General features: G+C 35.3%; 1 protein-coding gene across 1 annotated transcript; it reads right to left on the bottom strand.

Annotated features, from left to right (window-relative positions):
- Positions 1-1143: 1143 nt before the first annotated feature.
- On the bottom strand, positions 1144-23485 carry LOC105323169 (uncharacterized). Its single transcript, XM_066068337.1, has 21 exons — positions 23344-23485; positions 20356-20399; positions 17685-18365; positions 17175-17593; positions 16525-17059; positions 16219-16364; positions 15681-15921; positions 15031-15283; positions 14620-14766; positions 14250-14390; positions 13529-13575; positions 13162-13446; positions 12544-12963; positions 11832-12136; positions 10448-10561; positions 3474-4129; positions 3281-3365; positions 2861-3095; positions 2398-2650; positions 1853-1993; positions 1144-1561 (listed from the first exon to the last, which is right to left on the bottom strand). The coding sequence occupies exons 1-21, from the start codon at positions 23412-23414 to the stop codon at positions 1426-1428; spliced, it is 5355 nt and encodes a 1784-aa protein (XP_065924409.1). The 5' UTR covers positions 23415-23485; the 3' UTR covers positions 1144-1425.
- Between the last annotated feature and the right edge of the window lie 340 nt (positions 23486-23825).

Here is a 23825-nt window from a genome sequence, read left to right as displayed (position 1 = left end):
AAAGAAAAAAAATGGTCAGTGATGAAGTAAGATAACAGAAATATTCATGTATCAGACACGTAGCATCGTTTTTGAAAGTGGGGGGGGGGGGAGCAAGACCTTTTTACATGGTATCATATAAGTGGCTGCGCAAAAGAGTGGCCCCTCTGTCCCCCCCCCCCCCTCCGATGCTACGTGCCTGTGTATAATGCATGTATATCTGTCTTTGACGTCATTGGAATTCAATGATTATATCTGATGGAATTTTGAGTTCAAATAGATTTGAACACAATACATTCATCCATGATTTTGAACCCCAGTATAAATTTTTCCTCCGAAGAAAATTCCTTCGGGAAATGTTTTTATCCAAACAAGAAGTTTAATGACTGTAGGTTACTGAAATTTAATAAAAATTCTACACAAATGACTTTTGTTGATTGTAAAAGGTAAATACATTCCCTAGTCAGTGAGCTACACCGAGAACAAACGTAGTTATATTATACTTTTTTGGCAATGGTCTAGCATACTACATGTTTGGAGGACGTAAAAAACTGTGTCTATAAAATGGTTAATAACTACTGTCTTAGAACCGCCTCATTGAAATTGCCTCCCCCCCCCCTCATCCCACCTGATAAATTTTTACTATATAGCAATAACTGAAAAACCTTTTTTTTTTTTTTAAATTTTACCAATTTTAGTTAGTTAAACGTAAAGTTAGAAAATCCCCTTCGTCTCTACTAAGTCTAGAAAGCCCCAGACGGCAATTCCAAACAATTTTTTTAACGGATGGCCTAAACTGGTTCAAAAATGCTAGCGCCGTCCTGGCGGCATCACTATCTGGCACAGTGCTATTTGCAGAAAGCTGTAAAGATTAGACAGTCGAGATTCTTTTTTTTGTAGAATTTAATTCTTCCCTAACGAATGTATCTACATGTAATCCGAAGCACTGATGCTGATATTGGACCCCTGTCAAGCAAATTACATTTATTCGCCTTCAACCATTCATCCCACATAAAGTAGTATCTTAATAAATTCTCTCTTTGTTCTTACAAAGGTTTGACACTTTTTGTCGATGTTTCTCGCTGTACAGTGTCTGGACACGAATTGCAATGAATATTTTATTCTCAGAAATGCACAGTTTGCAAATAAAAAGGAAGAATTTATCAAATATACGCTTTTATTTACAAAATAATATATATTGTATAAAATAACAAATCATATTACATGTATATAAATAAATACAACATAATGAGAGATAATAAGCATGATGGACTGATGCAATTCATTCATGGATTTATAATTACACCAACTAGTCCATATTTGTGTTGTTATATGATGAATATGCAAATGATTCAATGAATATTCATGACATAAAAATGAATTTTAATTAATGTAAGAGTTGCTGGGACTGTAAAGATGCGTGGCGTCACATGATTAATGCTGCACTCATTGAATGAGAGAAAGCCCTAAATATTTTAAAAAGCGTTCCAGAAAAGGCATTTTAAAAACAGAGTTTTCTTCCGTCCGGGAAATGGCGGGCGTAACAGTGACCACCCGAGAATGTCGTCTGCCGTCTGGTGAGCTAAAATCAACATAAAAAGAAACTTTGCAAGATGGTTCGTTAAAAAGTTTTGCTTTAAATAAATCTGAATTGATTATATGTAAAATAGAAATAATAGGTTATTACGAAATGTTGGTTGTCGAAGAATTTTCCATAAACAGTTTATTGTAATAATATGTGCATATATAAATAATAACTTGGATATTCAAAGATTGAACATAAAAACTCGTGGAAATCTTAAACATTAGCAAATCAGATGCAGAAGAATGTTTTAATTGTGAAATAATCGGCTTATTATCAAAGAGAACTTACGTTGTCCGTAGATGTATCAGCTTGTTGTCCGGGACCGGCATTGTGCCATTGAGGCGCCGCCATGTTTTTTTGTTATCGAGGCTGATCTGTATGGGCAGACCGGGGATCTCACTGTTGGTGTGTATCACACTGTTCTTGATCCTGTAAAAATCATGTATAATGATAAATTCACTCAACATATGTTTTCTTGGTTTTTTTCTGGGTTGGGGGGGGGGGCAGCTTACACTAATGAATTTGGCGTCCTAGCTGTTGAACAACGAAAGTAGAAGCCACTGAGGTATAATAAACCAACCCTGCCATCACAAACTTTCCTCATCTCAGTTCTCATCAAATCTGAGGTTTTACAAATTTACAAATTTATCTTTGAAGGAATCAAGTAGAAAACAAGTAAGTTAAGTAATTAATAAAATGTTGGTGACGGTATGGCCATACATCATAAAACTCATTTCTAGTTGTTAAATTACATGTATATTTAAAATAGTTAAATTTCTTATATTGGAAAACATAATTCTTAAATTAAAAAGGAAATCAATATAATGTCTTACTCAGCGCCTGGCGGTGGGATGCGGTATTTGAAGTCCATGTCGTCCAGTTTCTGGAGCTCTTGGTACGCCAAAGTGTTGCCAAACTCCTCCCAGTCTCGGTCTCGTTCACGATCTCGCGAGATTTTGTCTTCAATGTCCTCCCAGTCGGCTTTGTGCCACGCCCTTTCAGCTAAAGCCAGTATCCTCGGGGCGGCCATGTACTCTAATTGGTCAGGATGACGCATTGTCTCTGTCCATAGCTGACCCTGCATGCCTGACAAAAAAATTAATCATTAGTAACAACTCTCAATTATTTTATCCAAACGACTCTAAATTAAACGTTACCTTGGGCCAAACCAAAAGTGCATATCCTCATTCAGATTTTGGCGATTGAAAAATCTACAGGGGCCGGTGAGCAAAAATTACTACGACACTGATATTACAATAAATCAATCAAATATCAATCAATCAATATCAATCTTACCGATAATATTAGAAGGTTCCGTGAGCTCCACACATCCAAACTCGGGACACACGTCGGACCTGGTCAGCGGTATTCCTTTCCGGGACACCTGGGCGTTTTTCAGCAGGTGCTCTGGGGTGAATCCGAACACCTTCCGAGTGTTGGTAAATCTAGAGGCCCAGTAGTAGCCGCGTTCTTCCGGATCCGGTTCGTTGGGGTGGTCAAAGAACAGATCGGTGGCGTGTGAAATTACGACCTGTTGGAGAAAGAATATTAAAGCTAGAACTCAAATGTTACATACAAAAATGTCTCATTGTCCTTAATTTGGACGTTTATTCGTCTCAAACTTGATTCACTGTTCTTGAGAAAAAAACTTGTTACTTATCAACCAGAACCTGATTACACATTCAACTGTAAAAAGTTTTATGTACGATGTTGTACCTTGTAGTCGTTGTTGGCCAGAATGTGGGCGTTGTCACCGTTCCCGTGCTCCCAGATGTTGTCCCAGGCATACGCAACAACGTCCCTATAAAATTCCAATGGCATGAAAACATCAATGTAAAATCTATACTGAGTTTTGTTACCCAAAAATAGGAATTAATTAAAAGATCAAAGAGTTACTGTACAAACTTACCGGCTTCCAAGATTTTTTCCATATCTGTACAAAGGTCTCTTTTCGTCCATCAGCGCATCCTCCCAGACGCCAAGGCTGACTTCCGGCGGAAGTTTTTGTGCCACGCTGTCAACAAAGTGAGACTTGAGATCGTCCTCAATATTGACTCCGAGAGCGTCCATCAGTTCTTGACAGATTTTCGAGTTGTTCCAGACACTGGACGAGAACTCGTCACCTCCCGGCCCGCCAAAATGAATCATCTTGAGACGTTGGATATCTTGATGCATGACGTACAGTGTCTGGGCCACGACCTCCAGAAAATCGAACGTCGTGTGTAAACAAGGCGACATGACGTTATTTTTGTACGTCTGACGCGACAAGTAATATGACGTATCGTCCATATCACTCAACAGGAAGCGCTTGGCCTCGGCCTCGTTTTCGCTTTTCATGAATCGTCTGTACCGGTTTTCCATGGCAACGATGGCGGCTCGGGAATGACCTGGGGTGTTTATTTCCGGAATGACTTGAATATGGCGATCTGCCGCGAAGCGTAGTATATCGCGATAATCCTCCGCTGTGTAATATCCGGTTCCTGTATTAGGACGCAAAGGGGCGGATCCAATCTGAGGAAGAATGCATTCCTCTTCGTGTATATCGAAGCATCTCTGAGAGCCAATCTACAAAGAAACAACAACGCCATCTTAGTGTGCGTTTATCATCTGCTTTTTTGGAACCAATTTATCTGCGTTTTGGTATATAAATACTTTGCATACTTCTTGTGAGATACCTATCCCTAATCATTGCATTAAAAGTAAAATATACATGAACTTTCATGATTATTTATTTCACAGAAGTATATTGATATGATATTCAAATATATCAAAACACAAAACGATATATTATCGCAAAGTGAAACTCTTCAATTGATGGAGGTACATGTATAATTAAATGTTATTTATTGTGTAGCAGACGCATGCATAAGCATAAATTTATGCGATTGGATAGGAAATTTATCTTATGAAACTTACTTAAGATTCATATTAACAAAATTCAGAACCTGTATTCATAAATTACCTATTGAAACTGGAAGATGGAATAACATAGAAAGATGTCATAGAATTTGTTCATTATGTAACAAAAACAGTTTGGGTGACGAATACCACTATGTTATGGAATGTCAGGCATTTTCTTTATTCCGCAACAAATTAATTGAAGAAAAATATTCAACAAATGTTAATACTTATAAATTTGGGAACCTTATGAATACCAATGACATTGATTCATTAAAAAAATTGTCCATATTTGTTAAAAAAAATATTAGCTCGATTTATTTTACTCTGTACTCTTCCTAACTTGACCCAGCATTTGTACATTTGTAAATATTTTGTACCTCATGTACCTTTGTTATGGTTTGAGAGAAATAAACATTCATTCATTCAGATAGATTTCCCTCATGAAAGCATGAAGGAGCAAGTAGGAATAAGACTTTGATTATTTGTTAAAACAAGAAAAGTTTGTCCCAGAACAGTTAGTGTGTAGTTAACCAGGGTTTCTGTTGATAAATATGATAAAGCTAAGTTAATTGAGAATTATAACGGAAGAGACATGTAATAAATCAATTTTTTTCTCATTGAAATTGAAAGACTGAAAGAGAGAACTAGATTGTGTACACTTTAGTTCTTCCTGTCAAGTTTCCTATGAATTAATGTAGGCCAATAGATGCTAGTACGTAAAAGGCATTCCTTTTACGTATTACGGTACCACAGTATCTATATGTTAATCGGACAAAAACTTTGCCGGGTAAAAAAACAAACCGAAGTTTCACGTTTTCTTGTAATTATTTGTCACAATGATTTTTTTTACAAGGTATTAATCTACGAAAGTGCGAAATGGTGTGTCGGTGTTCTGGTAATTAAAGGGATTGACACAAAAAACTTATATATCACTTTGTGATGATCGTTTTTCACGTGACTCTAATCCTGTCTTTTTTTTTAAAATTCTATTTTTTTTTGTTGCTGTTGTTGTGTTTCTGCAGAGACATGAATAACAGAGATTGGCAACTGATCGAAATCTCGCGGTGTCAATTGTAAAGTATTCCCAGTTTAAATCAGTATATCTTTCTACATGTAATAAACAATTATATATCGAAATATAAACAGCTAAACTATATTACAAAAAAATTCAAAATATCATATTTTTATGAGTTTATGTCTCAATATTAAAAGAGGAGTTTTAGGAGGCAGTTGGCTACCTGTCGTCAGAGATTTCGCCGATGTTTTATAACTGACCAATATATATATATATATATATATATATATATATATATATATATATATATATATATATATATATATATATATATATATATATATTAATATTATTTTTCATTTTTTTGTTAAAAAATTTCTAAAACTTATGCACATTTTTTCATAAAAAATATATATACTTTTGGTTTAAGATCATTATATCCATTTTCTAATATGTTGTTCTCAAAGTAAGGTCGGTCCAGTAACATTTTTTAAAACAAAACACGCTAATGGCGGAGTTGCCAATCTCTGTTATTTAATTATGTCTCTGGTTTCTAATAGGTATACACAGGTTTAACGTAACATTATCACACTTACATCGAGAATACGGGATTTAACTTTAACTAAGCCGTCCACGTGTGTACACGTGTAAACTCATTTCGTGGGCCTTATTATTAAAAAAAAAAACCCAACACATACATAATTAATAATAAAAATATATTATTTAAAAAGAAAAGGTTGATACAAAAACATATATCACCTTTTTAACGATAATTTTGCACGTGACTCTAATCCTTGTTTTTTTTATTTCAAATTTTTTTGGCTGATGTGTTTCTGATAGGTACACAGGTTTAACGTAACATTCTCACACTTACATCAAGAATACGGATTTTAATTTTAAATAAGCCGTCCACATGTTTACACGTGTAAACTCATTTCGTGGGCCTTGTTATGCAAAAATACATAAAAAAATTAATAATGAAAAATAGATTAGAAAAAAGGGTAATTCTAAATCACGAAATAGCAAGTAAATGCAATTTTTACTGGTGACGAAAAAAAATCATTTCATTTGTAGACACCGGTGGTCAATAACACACAGCAGGCGACGGTGCTGATTGGCTGAGCGCTACAGTAACGAAATTAATCAAATGCGCGTGGCCTGTCATTGCGTGTCAGTCAGCGGGCTGTCCGTTTTGTCAACAACAGAACAGCGAAGAAACCTGTCACAAACAGGGAAGACGAAATCGCGAGGGCACTTGTTTGCCATCTGCTAATTTCGACCATCCTCGCCTAATTCCGGGGCCAATTAAAAACCGACAAACACAATTAACGGAAAAATCAAATGAAGACATGAAAGCGCACAGATTCCGAACTACAACTCACGACATTTGGGAGCTTGACAATTATTATACGAAAAGCTCCATTATAATAATCTTTATATGTGCTTGCATGTAACATCGATTTGAACGAATAAGGCGATAAATGATAAATGTACAGAGATAAGCAAGTGTCTGCGGCGGAAAAAAAAATAACGATCGGATTTTTCCGGATAACGTTAATTGGAATGGATGACGATTGAAAAATAACAATTTGTTTGCCTAATTGACATCTTTTTATCAAAACAAAAAATAGGTCAATGTGGATATACGATTATTTTGATTTAATTTAATTGCGATTCTGAAATGCTGTAATCTGTAATATCATCCTCGTTTGAATGAAACAGTTTTCATAAAATATTATATCATTATTTAGAAATCAATGTAGTTTGACAGAAGTTTGACCGCGTTCCCACAAAAAAAAATACATTATGTAATGACAAAAGGAAAATTAATCACCAGTGTGTGAAATTAAGCATAGGACTAGTGGTAGAATAGCGATGAGAAGCGACTGCATTGTCAACTACGCTACTTGGAAACCGCAAATAATACCTATATTTTAGTATTGTGCACAGCGATTCTTGTATTAAAGTTTTAAACACCAATTTTATATGCTTTCTCATCTCCAGTCTTCTTTAGAAAACAAGAGGCCCATGGGCCACATCGCTCACCTGAGGAACAATAGGTATGATAAAATCAGCTTAATGGAGTCATAATACAAACTATCTGGACAATGTACAATAATACATGTAGATCCTGTATAAATAAAATCCATTTTCCCCTGGATATTCTTATGTTTATAATCATTAGTCCCCTTTCTGACAGGATGATTTTATAGTCATGTCATATGTTGAGTATTGCAGTTCTCAAAAAGATCCTTAACAATAGTTTATACATCGGATATAAACGTACATCAAACTCTGAACCTTCTCGTGAGGCCAAATAATTGTCCTGGGGCCAAAGTCTTAATAATTATAAAGAATCATCTGGCTGATTAGTTTCTGAGAAGATTTTTAAAGATTTACCCTATATATTCCTTTGTTAAACTTTGACCCCCCATTGTGGCCCCACCCTACCCCTGAGGATCATGATTTTCACAACCTTGAATCTACACAACCTGAGGATGCTTTCACACAAGTTTCAGCTTTCCTGGCTGATTAGTTTTTGAGAAGAAGATTTTTAAATATTTACTCTGTTTATTCCTATGTAAAATATCGACCTCCCATTGTGGCCCAAACCTATCCCCAGGGGTCATGATTTTCACAAATTTGAATCTACACTACTTGAGGATGCTTCCACACAAGTGCCAGCTTTCCTGGCTAATTAGTTTCTGAGAAGAAGATTTTTAAAGATTTACTCTATATAATCATATGTTAAACTTCGATCCCCCATTGTGGCCCCAACCTACCCCCAGGGGTTATTATTTTCACAACTTTGAATCTACACTACCTGAGGATGCTTCCACACAAGTTTCAGCTTTGCCGGCTGATTAGTTTCTGAGAAGAAGATTTTTAAAGATTTATTCTATATATTCATATGTTAAACTTCGATCCCCCATTGTGGCCCCACCCTACCCCCGGGGGTAATGATTTTCACAACTTTGAATTTACACTACCTGAGGATGCATCCACACAAGTGTCAGCTTTTCTGGCTGATTTGTTTCTGAGAAGCAGATTTTTAAAGATATACTGTATAAATTCCTATGTAAAACTTCGATCCCCCATTGTGGCCCCACCCTACCCCAGGGGGTCATGATTTTCCTTACTATGAATCTACACTACCTGAGGATGCATCCACACAAGTGTCAGCTTTCCTGGCTGATTAGTTTCTGAGAAGAAGATTTTTAAAGATATATTGTATATATTCCTATGTAAAACTTCCACCCACCCCCCCCCCCCCCCCCATTGTGGCCCCACCCTCAGGTGAGCTAAAAAGATTAAGTTTACAATACAATAAGTTGTTAAAGTTGGTTTCTGGAAGAACAGACTTTGAACATTTTCTTAATAAATATTGACAATTTTTTTACTTTTTTAATCTTTAGTTTTTAAGATCTGTGTACAAACATAGAATTGTGAGCAAATCTTTGTAGCTTGCTTATAATTCGAAGCTTAACACTCAAATATGGTTAGTAAATAGAAATTGTAAACAATTAAACACAAGAAACATGCACTATAACAAATAAAGAACACAATTTATTTTTTCGAAATGAATCATATATATATACATGTATATACCTTCATATTTCCGTCAGCGATATCAAAAGAAAATGCCGAATTACCGATAGAAGGAATTGTATTTCAGTACCCCTACATCAGATTTTGCTTAATTTGCGCAGGTAAACAGTTAACTGTTTGATTTACCGAAGTATCTGTTTGAATTGATACGTAAAAATCACGAAATACCTGTAGACGATAGTTTCCAGGTTTAAAAGCGTAAATAATGAAAACGAAACGAAAATCCGAACAAGCTAACACCAACACACTTGTTTGATCCTTGTTGGAACAATTAGAAAATTAATCAATAAACAATAAAAACAGAGGGAAATGCACTTTAGTACGTTGTTAATGCATCAGATTTAATCATTTTCGCAGGTAAACATTTACCGAAGTCTATGTTCCAAATACAAGGCGATTGTTTCCCAAGTTAAAAAGCAAAATGAAACGAAAAAATGAAAACAAACTAAAACCAACATCACAAGTGAAAATGACAACGCGTTGAAATATTTAACCTCAATTTACTTCACAATAATCGGCACCAAGGTTATTTCCATGTGTCATAGATTATATTCGCACGTGAACTGTTGCACAACAAACTGCCAGCTTCAAACAAAGAACCTCGTTTTCGAGATGCGGTAGACTGGTGATGCCTGTCATAAGACCAGTCTATCGCAATGAATTGCCAGTCTACGATATATGGAATAACGAGCCATTCTTTATAAGTATTTTCGCAATTATCTCAAATTTGGAACAGAAATCGCCTATAATTTTTGCAATTTATATTTTCCTTTCCCTAAGGATGATTTATGCTAAATTACGTTAAGATTAACTCGGTAGTTCTTGAGAAGAAGATTTTTAAAAATGCACCCCCCTTTTTCTACAGTTTCAAGGTTTTCTCCGCTTTGAATACAGATCGGACTTTTATTTCTGCAATTTATATTCGCCCTCCCATAAGGATGCTTTGTGCCAAATTTGGTTGAAATTGGATAAGCGGTTTTAGAGAAGAAGTTCAAAATGTAAAAAGTTTACAGACGGACAGACGGACAGACGGACAGACAGACGGACGGACAGACGGACGACGGACAAAATGTGATCAGAATAGCTCACTTGAGCTTTCAGCTCAGGTGAGCTAAAAAAGAAGCGAATTCCACTATTCCTAAACACAAGCGAAAAAATCAACTTTCTATCTATATATCTATATGTACTTTTAATAAAAAATCATGTATATTTTCAAATATTTAGCGTCTGTGAATATACTTTAATTATATTAGCGTTAACACCCCTCTCTCTCTCTCTCTCTCTCTCTCTCTCTCTCTCTCTCTCTCTCTCTCTCTCTCTCTCTCTCTCTCTTTCTCTCTCTCTCTCCTTTTATTTACCTGAGTGAGTTCAGGTAATTGCGGGACTTCGATCCTCCAGCCCTCGTCATCTGTCAGATGTAGATGGAGCTTGTTCAGTTTGTACTTCGCCATTAGATCTAACAGCTTCATCACCTAGAATAAAATAAATTATACACTTAGTTCATACAGAGACTGTTCTGTGCATGCAATTGAAAATGGTTAACGATTTCACAAGCACCTTTCTGCACCCCCACCCCCCCCCCCGGCCAATTCGAGCCTGGGAGGGAGGGGGTTGATGGTGGCCGGGGTAAGGAAAATGGATAAAATACATGATTACAAATTAATAAAATACACTGCAAATATATATTTTTTAAAACAAACGGTTGCCGACGCGATTCAAGAATTACATAAAATTTATACAATCGGTTCATGTGATTATATATTATAATATTATGACAAATTAAATTATCGGTCATTACATTGATACATTCTTAGGTCAGCAACATTCAAAGTGAAATTATTTTATTTTCCAAAAAATATACTTTGTTTATAAAAATAAAATAACAAATCTGTGTTCATTTTATAACGTTTAAATCATCGAAATTCTTCATCAAGTTCTTCATATAGGCGACACAATCGGAACATCGTTCGACCTGTGAAAAAACGGCTCGACGGAAAAGGCCGAGCGATGCTCTTATTGACTCGACGGAAAAGGCCGAGCGAAGTTCCGATTGATAGAACGATGACAATGCTGAATGGAAAAGCTATATTTGTGCGTAACACTGTTAGCTTGGTTGTATCGATCTTTAAATATGATTTCGTGCATAACGAATGACAACTCTTGTTGGGTAATAAATCTAGTTGATAGAAGAGTAAAAAATCTTTCCAATTCAGAGATAATGGAGGCTTGGTTGTCCACAAATCACCCGTGAAATTTTGAAAATGGTATTTTCGGACGGAATTACTAGTATTACTTGATAAATAAAATTTCAAACTTTTAGACATCCAAATTTGAATAGTTTTCTGTAAATATTTCTATTATACAGGTCTTTTCTACTCAAGGAGATTAATGAATCTAAAAATAGCAACGACGACCGACCGAGGTTAATATAAAAAATTAAAGTTTTGAAAATTGAAGAAAATTGAATTACTAGTATTACTTAATAAATAAAATTTCAAACTTTTAGACATCCAAATTTGAATAGTTTTCTGTAAATATTTCTATTATACAGGTCTTTTCTACTCAAGGAGATTAATTAATCTAAAAAAAACAACGACGACCGAGCCCCAACGGTTAATATGAAAAAATGAAATAGACAAAAGAAAAACAAACAACTAAAAACAAAATCAAACAAAAATATAGTTTAACCCCCTTTTCCTGCAAAAAAGAAAGAAAAGAAAACAATGTCTATCTCTTTCTTACTTCCTCTTTGGAATGAAAGTTCCGGGCGACGTCCAAGTGCATGCCTCGGTATGGGAACCGTGGTTCATCAAATATTGTCACTTCCGGTAAAATAAATGCATTGCCGTCTCTATCCGCCAAAGCCTTCAGAGTTTGGACAGCGTAAAACATCCCCGGGTCATCGCGGGCCCTGAGTGTTATTTTATTGGAGCTTGGATCCACCTCAATAGAGTAGCCTTCGTTGTTGCGAATTTCCTCTGTTTTCTCTAGTAGTACTATGTTTCTGCCTCCACGCCAATTGTTGATTGTCTGGAGGTTGAAATGATCTGTACAAAGACATGACAGTGTTTTTTTTATATAGTTCTTTCGTCATGAATGTTAATTACATGTAGATATGATTTTTACACTTTTGAGAGAAAATCTTTAAAATATTCAGAATTGACGAATATGAGACAATGCCAATTTAATCTTCATTGCGCATTAAGGATGCATTTTAGGAAACCTATATAGTATTTTTATTTAAAATTCAAAATAAACTCCAATTTCTTACGACATGCATATAAGAAAATACACTGCAATTGAGTGCAAGTCTAAGAAACAATACTATTTGGACAAAATTGCTACAATTGTTTTTAAATGTATAAAATTAGGGGTATGAAAGTTCTTTTGGTATTCTTGTGATGTAGAAGTTTTTGGGTAATGTTATGAACGCGACATTAATTATAAAACAAACCTGATAAGTCTTTACTTGCTACCGGGAATCTTCCGTTCCTCGTGATAAACCATCTATTGTTTGGTCCACCGACCCTGACTTGTCTGTACGGATTCATCTTCAAATTCTTCGGTGACGGGATAACAGGCTTAACAGCGCGCCCTCTGTCGGCGATATCTTTGAATATGCCAAACCGGGTAGGGGGCGAATAGGGATTGTATTGGTCATCCGGGTATCTCTTCCACTTATTTGACGTATCAAACTTGCTGACATAACTAAGGTCCTCGGACACGGTGTTGTTAATGACGACTGGATCCATTCCTTCTGCCGCCACGAACCAGTTCGGCATGGAGTCAGTTCTGGACACTTGCCAACTTTTGCCAGTGATGAGACAAGACAGTGACTGACCCGGTGGGATCTTGAAATCCGGCTGTTCAGGGTCTAACCTAAAATCATTTGAACGTTTGAATCAATATACAATCATGTGTATGTCCCTTTTTTGTTTCGCATCATTTTCATAACTTTAACTTTTAAGCATACTTTTGAACTTGGTTAGATGATAAAATCGTGATTAAAATGTATGAGACTCTGACTTAGAGATACCACGAATCAGGAATGAACACTCTCACAAAAGTTGACCTTGCCTGTATAAACTTCCGCTCACGTGGTGGAGCCACAGACTGCAGTCATGGAGTTTGTATCCGTTTGGGTAGGGGCTCTGTATGGGCTGTAGCAGACGGATGTTGTACATGTAAATACTGTAATTCCCATAAGTCAGTGTCTCATTTCCGGTGTTGTGGAAAGTTATCCGGAGGAGGAAGCTATTCTCCTCATCAACGAGGTTATCCTCGAGTTCATAGGTCACGCGCAGGCTCTTAGCGATATTTTCGACGTCTGCTTGGTTTGGAATTGGATTTACACCACCTAAAAGTATTTGAACATTAACATGATACCAAATTTTAGAACGTTGTAGGAATCAAGAAACATGTTATACGACACTACTTACGAGGATCGAATTCTGTTTCCCTACTAAGTCTCTTCCCATCTGCTGATCTGTAAATATTGCAAATTTATAGAATATATATAAAATTGTAAAAATTATATATGTAAAATTGTTAACGGATGACGCACGCCGCACGACGACGGGCGAAGACCAATTGCAATAAGTCACACGAGTGACTCAGATGACCTAACATTAGGAATACTAGTATACTTAATACATACTCCGTTGAAACAAAAAATTAAAGTATTTCTTCAGGTATCTTTTAACAGGCACGAAGCATCGTTTTCAAAAATAGGAGGGCAGACTGACAAGCACAAAAAAATCCCTAAGAACAAAATATATATATAAAAGAACGGAATTACGGAAAAAAAAACTATTCTGTGCACAAAGGAATAACATTAAGCCTGAATAACACAATATCTCTAATATGGGAATTATTGAAAAATTATTTTTTTTTTAGACTTCAAACCGTCAGAAATCGGAAATAATACTAGCATAAGATCGTTTTCGTCATTTACCATTTTTGACCAGTGCAATAATACGTCACAATCATGATGATAAGCACGCTAAACAATGTGATGACGTAAATGGATACTTTGTGCGATAATTCGTCTTGGGAAAGTAAAGTTATCGAATGACAAACAAAAAAGGCAGTAACTGTTATAGTTTTCCTTAATGTCATTAAGGTTTTTAAAATCAAAAGAAAGCGTATAGGGGCTCCGACCTTGTCCTTAGGAGGATGGGGTTATAGCTGGCGATCGGCCATGTATCTGGCACCAGGCGCCATGTTTTCCCCTGATTCACGCTGTATTCCATCCTCTCAGTCATGTGATCGGTGTTGGCTTTGATTCTTCCAACCTTTGGCCTGAAGTTAAAACAAAAATTAAATGCATACAGTATAGTCTCTCTTCTCTGAATCATTGATATCTCGACACGATAATATAACGGAAATCCAGCCAATCCAACTTATTTTGCAATTGATGTATATTCAACTTAAAGCGCTAAACGCTATCTCATTATACATGTATAAACCAGAGTTTCTAATTAGGCGGAATATGGCATGATAATCTTTTCCTGCCCTCTTAATTACTTACACGGCTCTGACAAGGATTCTGCTGTTATAAGATTTCATTAACCAGTCTTTCGGAACTGTTTTCCATTTTTCTCCGGAATTCGTACTGTACTCCACCACCTGATCCGGAAACTCTGTGTTTGTGTACATCCTTTTTATTCCGTCAGACCTTCGATGTAAATCATAATTGCACATTCTAACATAATTCATTTTTTCGCATTGTATCAGTAGATTGAAATATACATGCGAATGACTCCATCTACAATTCTACTTCAGTTTAAAACTATTTCGTGATCTGATAGTTTTGTAAGTATATATATTATTAAAAAATCGTTCAAAAATACAAATATATTTGATATATTTGGTATTTCAGTTTATCATTCTAAATTTCTCAACCGTTGTCAAACAATAACATTACAAATATCTCGCTTACTTGGCTCCTGCCGGGGAAATTCGGTATTTGACCCCGAGGTCATCTAGCCGGCGTAGCTCCTTGGCGCCTACGATTCGCGCAAATCGCTGCCAGTCGTCGTTCATCGCCTCCTTCCGCTTCTCATCATCCTCGATGTCCTCCCACGCCCCCTTGTGCCACGCCCTTTCCGCTAGACCGAGGATTCTGGGAAACAACATGTAGTCCATCATGTCCCTGGATCTGATCAGTTCTCCGTACAAGCTTCCTTCTACACCTAGATTTTCCAATGAAAAACTCTGATTTACCAGGACACAGGTATCTGACATCAATTTTTTACTCTTTTTTTTTTAACTAACATTGCTATAGTATTTTATACATGATGTATCATCAATGTACGAGGTATGATAAGAATTTCTTTTAATTGCATGATGCCATATTCTGAAGAAGAGAGCATAGTCAAGCTCAACCTATCTTTTTTCACAAATTACTTAGCATCGCGTTAACTCTATCAACGCAATCCTTCAAAAAATCTATCTTCGACCAAGGAATGGTGGCTATTGAAGAAGATCTTCAATAGCCACCATTCCTTACACTCACTTTTGCAATCTACTGCCTCTTCATTAAAGAATGCTTGAACATTAGTTTTTCTTCATAGAAATTGTTTCCCCTACCTTTGATGTTTTCGGGTCTCAACAGCCGGGGACACCTCTCCCTGTTTCTTCCACAGAATTCTAACTGACTGATCGGGTCACCGGTCTTCTTCACTTGGATGGCGCGGTAGATGTTCTCCGGTTCGAATGAGAAGACCTTCCTGGTGTCTGTGAAGCGAGTGGCCCAGTACAAACCGTTCTCCTCGGGGTTGGGCTCGTACGGGTGGTCAAAGTACAGGTGAGACACAGTACCAAGTACTACCTAAAACAGGTGAACCACTGAGAGGTTTAACCAACACGTCTGACTCATAGTGCTTAATCAAGTAAACTTCTTTAAAAAAAAATTTCAAATTTTGCAATTCAGCAACATGTACTGGTATTTTCGACGAGAGAGAGAGAGAGAGAGAGAGAGAGAGAGAGAGAGAGAGAGAGAGAGAGAGAGAGAGAGAGAGAGAGAGAGAGAGAGAGTGTAAAAGAAGACAACTAGATAAAGAAAGATAATAGTAGAAAAAAAGAAAAAATCATAAAATACTTTCTAGAAATCTTGATTCACATGTACCTTGTATCCAGCATTAGCTAGTTTGTAGCCATTAGCGAAGTCGGCCGTATGGTGGTTGTTCCAGTAGTGAGCAGTGACTTCCGGTGTTCTAAAGAGTCGGGGATCTTGTGGAACTCCATTGGCATTCATAAATCCATCAGCAAAACCTTAAGGAAAAATTCCCCGTTACGACATTTCATAAATTTAAGTTAATATCTGCAGACACAATCTTTATGGTCTCAACGACAAATTGGAACAAACGGCTTGTAAGTTTCTTTTTGTTTACATTACCAGTACCGAAAACATCAAAAACTTTAAAATACATACCTAAAACATTAGCTCCAGTGTTTTCTATCAGTCTGGACACTCTGCTGTCAAACATGTTCTGTATCGCCTGAGAGCTGTGCATGTTTATCTTCTGACAGTCCTCAGACAGTACCCACCGATCCATGCTGTAGTGGTCGTCCCCGCCGGTGTGGAAGCTTTGGAGGGGGACACCAGCACGCTGATGGTACGCGGCAATTCGGGTCAGAATCGTCTCAAGGAGCTCATACGTCACGGGTGAACACGGATTCAGCATGTTGTCTTCAAACATCTGTACCGATAAATGGGCTTTATCTGGAGGTGACCAAAGGGTTTTGTTAGTGTCTTTAAATCGGGATTCGATGGCTCTCTTCAATGCGTACGCATGTCCAGGGAAGTTAATTTCCGGTATGACCTCCACATTCCTGTCTTTGGCGTGTTGAAGAATTTCGATGTAATCGGCTGCCGTGTAGTATTCTTGGGCGGTGTTGATAGGGTTTCCGATTTGTGGCAACAAGCATTCTTCCTCGTCCAGATCGTGACATCGTCTTGCTCCAACCTAAAAGAGAATATTTAGAGGAAAACTATTAAAATAATGTTCAAAAAATGTGATTACAAAAATTTGCTCTCTCATTATATCTCTTCTTCCGCGTGGTTATCCAAAAATACGTTACCTGCACCAGTTCCGGGTAGGACGGAATCTCTATTCTCCATCCCTCGTCATTGGACAACATTAAGATCAGTTTGTTCAGCTTATACATAGAGATCAAGTCAATCAGACGCTTGACTTCCTCTTTGGTCCGGAAGTGACGTACCACATCTAGTCGTAATCCACGATACTCGTATCGCGGTTCATCCTCCAAGTAGAAAGGAAAGAGGGCTTTAGACCGCGTCTCTCTGAACCTATCGAGTAGACTAACCAGAGTCTGCACACCGTAAAAGAGTCCAGTCTGGGAGTTAGCGTTAATGATTATACTGGGCGCGTTAATGTTGGATTCTATCGAGTACCATTCGGGTCCCTTGTTGTTATCAATGAGACGTAGGGAAATCGAACGGCCGTTTATCAGATCTTTTAATGGAAGGTTTAGCTCGCCTGTAATGAATCAACATTAAACATTGGATATCATACTAGCGTGGATTCTTATGTCAAATGTACGACGTAATACAGTAATAACACAACTTACTGGATAATAGCTTTGCAGCTTTACGCGTTCCTTTAGTTGATCCTATAGTCCAAGTATCATCAACAGTAAATTCTCCGAATGATCTCGACTCGAAAAAAAGTCTTGGCGTTGGAATCACAGATGGGCCGTTGGTGAATCTATGTGGAGTGTAGAATCGTTCATACCTATCCTGTGACATAAAGGGGTTATACCGGTCGTACTTGTATCTCTTCCACTGCTTGGCAGACGATATTTCACCAGCAAAGTAACTACTGTTTGTGGATGCTATTAAACGCGGTTCCAACATTGGCGCTTTTAAATACCAGTTTGGAAGGAAATCGGACTTTGATACTGCCCAGAATTTAGCTTCATGTTCAATGGTACGCGTGTCATTAGGTAGAATATCTTTGAATCCCTCTACCGGAGACAAGGAGAATAAACTTCCGGTCACGTGTTTATAACTGACCTTGTAATCGTCATCAACATAGGCCTTTTCCGCAGGAAGATGTTCTGGCTCTACCATGAAGAAACTATGAAAGAAAAGTTGCCACGATTTCCCGCGCATGACACGCGTCCCGTTGTTATGGAGGCGTATTTGGATTATGTGGGTATTACCATCGTCTTTGAGATTGTCAATACTGTTCACTTGAATCATTAAGTTTTCTGCCATGTAATCCAGTTCTTCTTGACTAATTGGACAGTCTATAAAAATCCAGGAGGGTCAAAAAAATTGTTATAGAATATGTATTGGATAGTTACTTATGAGCAGGTAAGTACAAAAATGTTTGTGTAAAATATTCAATTAAAGCAATTTTATCATTTCTTTGAGAATTATATATTCATTTAGCATGTTGTAAATTATCTAAGTGTAGTGCAAAATTGATAAAAAAAGTTTTTCTGACTTTTTCTGATCTTGTGTTTTAATTTAATCTCGGGATTTCTTTTTCTACTTGGCATATATTGTTTTGTCTTTTGGATTTGGATAACCTCATTAACTCATTTGATGTATAGGTACGTTAACTTTGATATACTGTATGTATACTATATCACCGAACACAAAAAAATGATAAAGAAATTTCTTTGATGTGTGAAAAGTTATGAAGAAATATTCTCAATTTAGATTATTTTTGATTGCTGCGAATTTTTTCATTGATGATTGCTTAATATAATTTGTTGTGATATGTTGCCTGCAAAGATTAATAAATATTCATTTTGATCTTAGAATGTTCATTAAACTGTCTTCAACCAAACAAGCTTTAAAGACATAATTATTATATTAAGCTAATTGATGCCACGAGTCATTTTTATGATTGTTATCATCTTGACAACAGGAATTTGTCAGCTTTGCGATGAATAATTGCGTAATAGACGTTGTTTTGCTTTTTTGATAAAAAAGATAATGTAATATTTTGCGAACTATTTCGAAATCATTTTCTTTAACAAGATTGCAACATCTGAAAGTTAACAACAACAGAATCAAATGATTGTATTTTAAACATAATAACAGATTAATACATATTTTTATAATCGTCGTCCGTACTACATATCTCTATTAAATCAAACAAATGCATGTGAAAGTAAAGTTGTTTCTCTGTAATACTCAATACAAATTATGTACATGTACAGCGTATCGTTGAAGAGCAATTTATTAAGTATACTTGTATTTTAATCATGTTGTGTATATTTATCAGACTATAAAATTAACTTAATTAAAATGAACAAGAGAAGAAAGTTGATCTGTACATGATAAAGAATTGGGGTTTTTTTTTTTTACGTGGGTAATATCATATTCATTTTCTATATAATTATTTATAATCGATTCGCATTTCTATTCTGTTAATTTTGATTAACGATTTTCTGTACACAAAACGATACAGTTATCTCAGAATCATTATGCAGACAATGAAATTGAAAACGTTAAAGACAACAGAAACTCATAAAAAATGTCCCCTTGTCAAAAACATGACAAAGGTGGGTTGAAAAAATAAATTGCAGTAAAACAAATGCTGCATAAAATTCCCTTCAGAGATCAGTTCAGCAACGTCTCCATTGATTTGACGAAGAAACTGGTCTATTCTTATACCTCAAAGAAAGTAGATCGAAATAAAATATTTCATAGACTTAAAAAAAAAACCCTGAATATATTTGTTATAATGCCTGTCAGTCTCCGTTACATGCTAGTAATTTCTTAACAAGTATCCTATTGGCCGAGATAGGGATTAATTGATTCCACAAACAGTTTTGTGAGGAATTTTTAATACACTGAAGGTACGCGTTTCAACCAAATAAAGGCAGACGATAAGGCTGCTGTGACATTGAGGTCAAGGGTCAACAAGGCGTGGGTCTCTGTAACGTTTGATTCATTTATTGTCACCATACGACAATAAAAAACACAGCTGAATTCAATAATACTCATAAAGTATGCGATAGTTCCTTGTTCTGAAGTATTTCGTGATGCAAGGTGTAATCATTCTGACGACTGTTTGTAATTTATATCATACATGCTTCAAAAAGCAATGTCAAATCATATACATGTACTTGAATTCAGTCCAAAAAATGGTTACAGAATTTTTAGTTTAGTTTCTTCTTTGAACTGACATTTCATTACGTTATTTTTATGTTATTGTAGTCTCTAGAATATACTAGGGTCCTAGGATTAAGGTAGAAAAATAAACCTTGATGCGTCACCTACCTTCAGAAAACAGAGGACTGTTCCAGTCACAAGACGTGCCATTTCTACAAAGGTAAACATCCATATCAAAAACCAGATATTTCTATACATATTATTATATCCCTTTAAATCAAATGCAGCAGATATTTGTTTCAAAAATTTTTGAGTTATACTTCTCAAACACAAATTTGCTGATTTTAAACAAAAGAATATACATTGTATCATTGTTGAGGGTCACTTATGGAATAATATCAATATTTTTCAAAAAAAAAAAAACAACAACAAAAACATTATCTTCAAGTTGTAAGAGAGAAAAATTACGTAACATTGTTCATTGTTTAGAAGAAATACGTAATTCTTCCATTCGTTTTTTAAAACGAATCATTACAGTTTTAAAAAAATAAACATGTGTAGCATCATAAAATAAGATAGATACTATGGATTTCTTTAAAAAAAAAACGAATAAAATTATATTCTGACAATCTAATATTTCTCTATTTTACATTTATAAAGCGGGTATCTCTTATATTTTCTTTAATGCCGAAAAAATTCTATTACATATCATAACGTCATTAAAGTACAAGGGTGACGTTTATCTCATCAAACAACTGAACAATCTTATTGATGATAAACATTTGAAAAATAATCCAAACAATGTTTCTAATTGATAAAAATCATAAATTTTAAACGAATGTGTAAATAATATATGCTATGATAACCTGAGTTGGCCACTTTCAATCAACTTTCTGCTATTAAGCTGATTTTGGGTGTCTCAAGCACCAAAGTAGTATAAAAGATTTCCTTTCGAATGAAAGTTTTTTTTTAAATTTTGCATTAAATAGTAATAAATTATCATTGATTTGAAATTCTATAAAATTATAAATAGTAAAAACCTAACTTTAAAACAACAAAGAACATAATTATACACACCTAGTTATAATATGATTGATAGATACATAAAAAGAGATAAATAAAACCCAGACCCGCCGGTCTGACAGGCGCGTGGTCGAAATAAATGGAAATATCATCACTTTGTTGTAGCATTAAACCTTTATAGGTTTTGGTGATTAACCCTGACTCGTGAACACTTGACTTTAATGAGTTTTGAAGGTTTCCAATGTTCCTCCAACTGGATATATGTACATGTATGCGGTTGTTTCGTGTCTTGAATAGATATGTAATCAAGTCGGTGGAGTTTTAGAAAACCAAAAGTGTAAATAAATCAAATATTTCTTTTTAAACATTATTACCTTTTGACTTGATATGCACTATGGTATCTATTTCTATAAAAAAAACAACAACTTGAGGTTGTATTTTAATACGATTCTATGTTGAATTTTATGATAATGAACGCATCATATGGTTTGTTCATATGACACAGTCAAAGAGTACAGTAAGATACTTCTTTTGACAAAGTTGTATTTAAAAATACTGTATACAGGGGAATATTTGCCTTCGTTGTCAGCAAGCAAATTTAAGACTAGGTGAATTCCAATGTAATTATCTCTATTGAAAAACACCTGTGTCTTGGTGAATTCAGGATGGGGCGAAACTGTTTGCAAGTGGAGAAGGGCGAAAACACGGGGCGAAAAAAAAAAACCCCGTAAACAATAGCTATAACTAAACACTATATTGTTGATTTTTTTCACAATAAATTGACAAACGTTAACGTTTGTCAACTCTTTGCCAATCAACCTTTTGAATTCAATATTATCTAAGTAAGATTTGATTCACATATCGGATTGATTCTGGTAAAAGATTATATTAAATTGACCAACTGAAATAAAATGAATCTAGAAGCTTTTTTCAACAATTCGTTTTTCAGATAGAAAATTTATTCTACGAAATGTACAATATCATAAATCAGGCAATGCTTTATGAGTAACAAGATATGACAAGTATAACTACGCATGTATACAAGGCATTGTAGTAACGTATTAATAAATAATTTGAGTGACAACTCATCAATCACTTTAAATAGGTCACCTTCCCTCCCTATATTGTATGTATTTCTTATTCCATTCTTAATAATTTTAATGCGGTTTGCAAAGTATTGAAGACTCAATGCTATGTGAATCTGATATACAATTTATATAGTACATTTATTGACTCACAGTAATAACAAATTTCTGTTCCTTTTTATACCATCTTGATTAGTTTTAAACGACGAAGTATCACCGAAAACAACCCATCATTTGTTTTATGAATAATAATATACTTAATTTATATTTAAAAAAGTTAATAAATACAATGCATATGTTTATCATTAATGACTCTTAATAGTCATTAATAATGATTAGTATCTTATTTCTTCATGAAAAAGTCTTTCATTAACCCTGTCTGTAATGTCAATGGATATCATAACTTAGTTATTCAAATATTGTCAAGGTGTAGTTTTAAATAAAACTCAGTATTTATTACTAACAAGGAATGATGACGATATCACAAAAAAGAATTTTCCAAAATGAGCCAAAAATAAAAAAATAATGACTGTCGCTTTTGTTGGTTATTATCATAAGTGCATGCTAATTCTGTCCTTTTAGTGCTTATTGCTCTGAAGTATTGTTATTGCATCACGTTATAACATTAGTCTTTTAAAATCCTTTTGAAATCCAATAATGAAGTCTGTCAAGGTTAATATATAAATTACTATTTTCAGAGGCATCGAGTTTGTGCAACAGTGTTAAATTTGATATGTGCAAGTTCAAAATATAAAGTAATAATAAATTGTTCTTGTTAATTGTCGAATAGTTTTTAATATGCAGCAATATTTAAATGAAAATACATGTATCTTATCAAAAGTAAGAGGTCTATCAATTTTTTTTTCTTGAATTTTACCTCACTTATTGTACACGTATCTAATAACAAAAGGCAATAAAAAAAAATCAGCATCAGTTTGTAAATATAATTAACAGTTAAAAAAACCTTTAGATATTTAATTTCAATCACATTAACACATAACATATTCTATAATAAGATAAGTCAATTGTTCTATATAAGGACCCTTACCTGGATTGTGAGAGTGAGTACTTAGCAAAAGACAGAACCAACACAAGAACACTGATCGTACTCCGCCACATGCTGACACAGAACTACCTCCCTCAGCCCCAGGGACCCATATTTAGATCCCTGCCCTCATTACCATGATGAACCGCGGTCCATCGATACCATATGTCAATCTGTTTTGCAAAACACGATTTGTAAAAAATCTGACCAATGGCACGACGCGATTTTGTCACGTGACTTAACCGAGAGCTGGTTAGTTTTCATTCATGATTTATTAATAATTAATTATTAATTTGGATTTCGTCGTATCAGAAAGACCTGTGCCTGATGTGTTACCTATGGAGGCAGCAGACTTGAGATGACATTAACATTCAAATTAAACAGACTGTTGATTTACGAGAGCAACTGCAGCCATGTGGTTGTTTTCTCTTGGTCCTTCGACTCTGCTCTGTGATTCGTATGTTAATCAACCAGGAAATACACAT

The sequence above is a fragment of the Magallana gigas genome, chromosome 1 (assembly GCF_963853765.1).
Source record: "Magallana gigas chromosome 1, xbMagGiga1.1, whole genome shotgun sequence".
NCBI lineage: Eukaryota > Metazoa > Mollusca > Bivalvia > Ostreida > Ostreidae > Magallana > Magallana gigas.
Note: the sequence above shows the minus strand (reverse complement) of the source record. Positions and strands in the feature narration are given on the sequence as shown.

Excerpts from the sequence above, each read along its gene's own strand:
- LOC105323169 (XM_066068337.1), bottom strand. The coding sequence starts at position 23,414 with ATGTGGCGGAGTACGATCAGTGTTCTTGTGTTGGTTCTGTCTTTTGCT. Across the intron at positions 17,594-17,684 it reads AGCTGCAAAGCTATTATCCA|GCGAGCTAAACCTTCCATTA; the intron begins GTAAGTTGTGTT and ends GATTCATTACAG. Across the intron at positions 16,365-16,524 it reads CACTGGAGCTAATGTTTTAG|GTTTTGCTGATGGATTTATG; the intron begins GTATGTATTTTA and ends TTTTTCCTTAAG.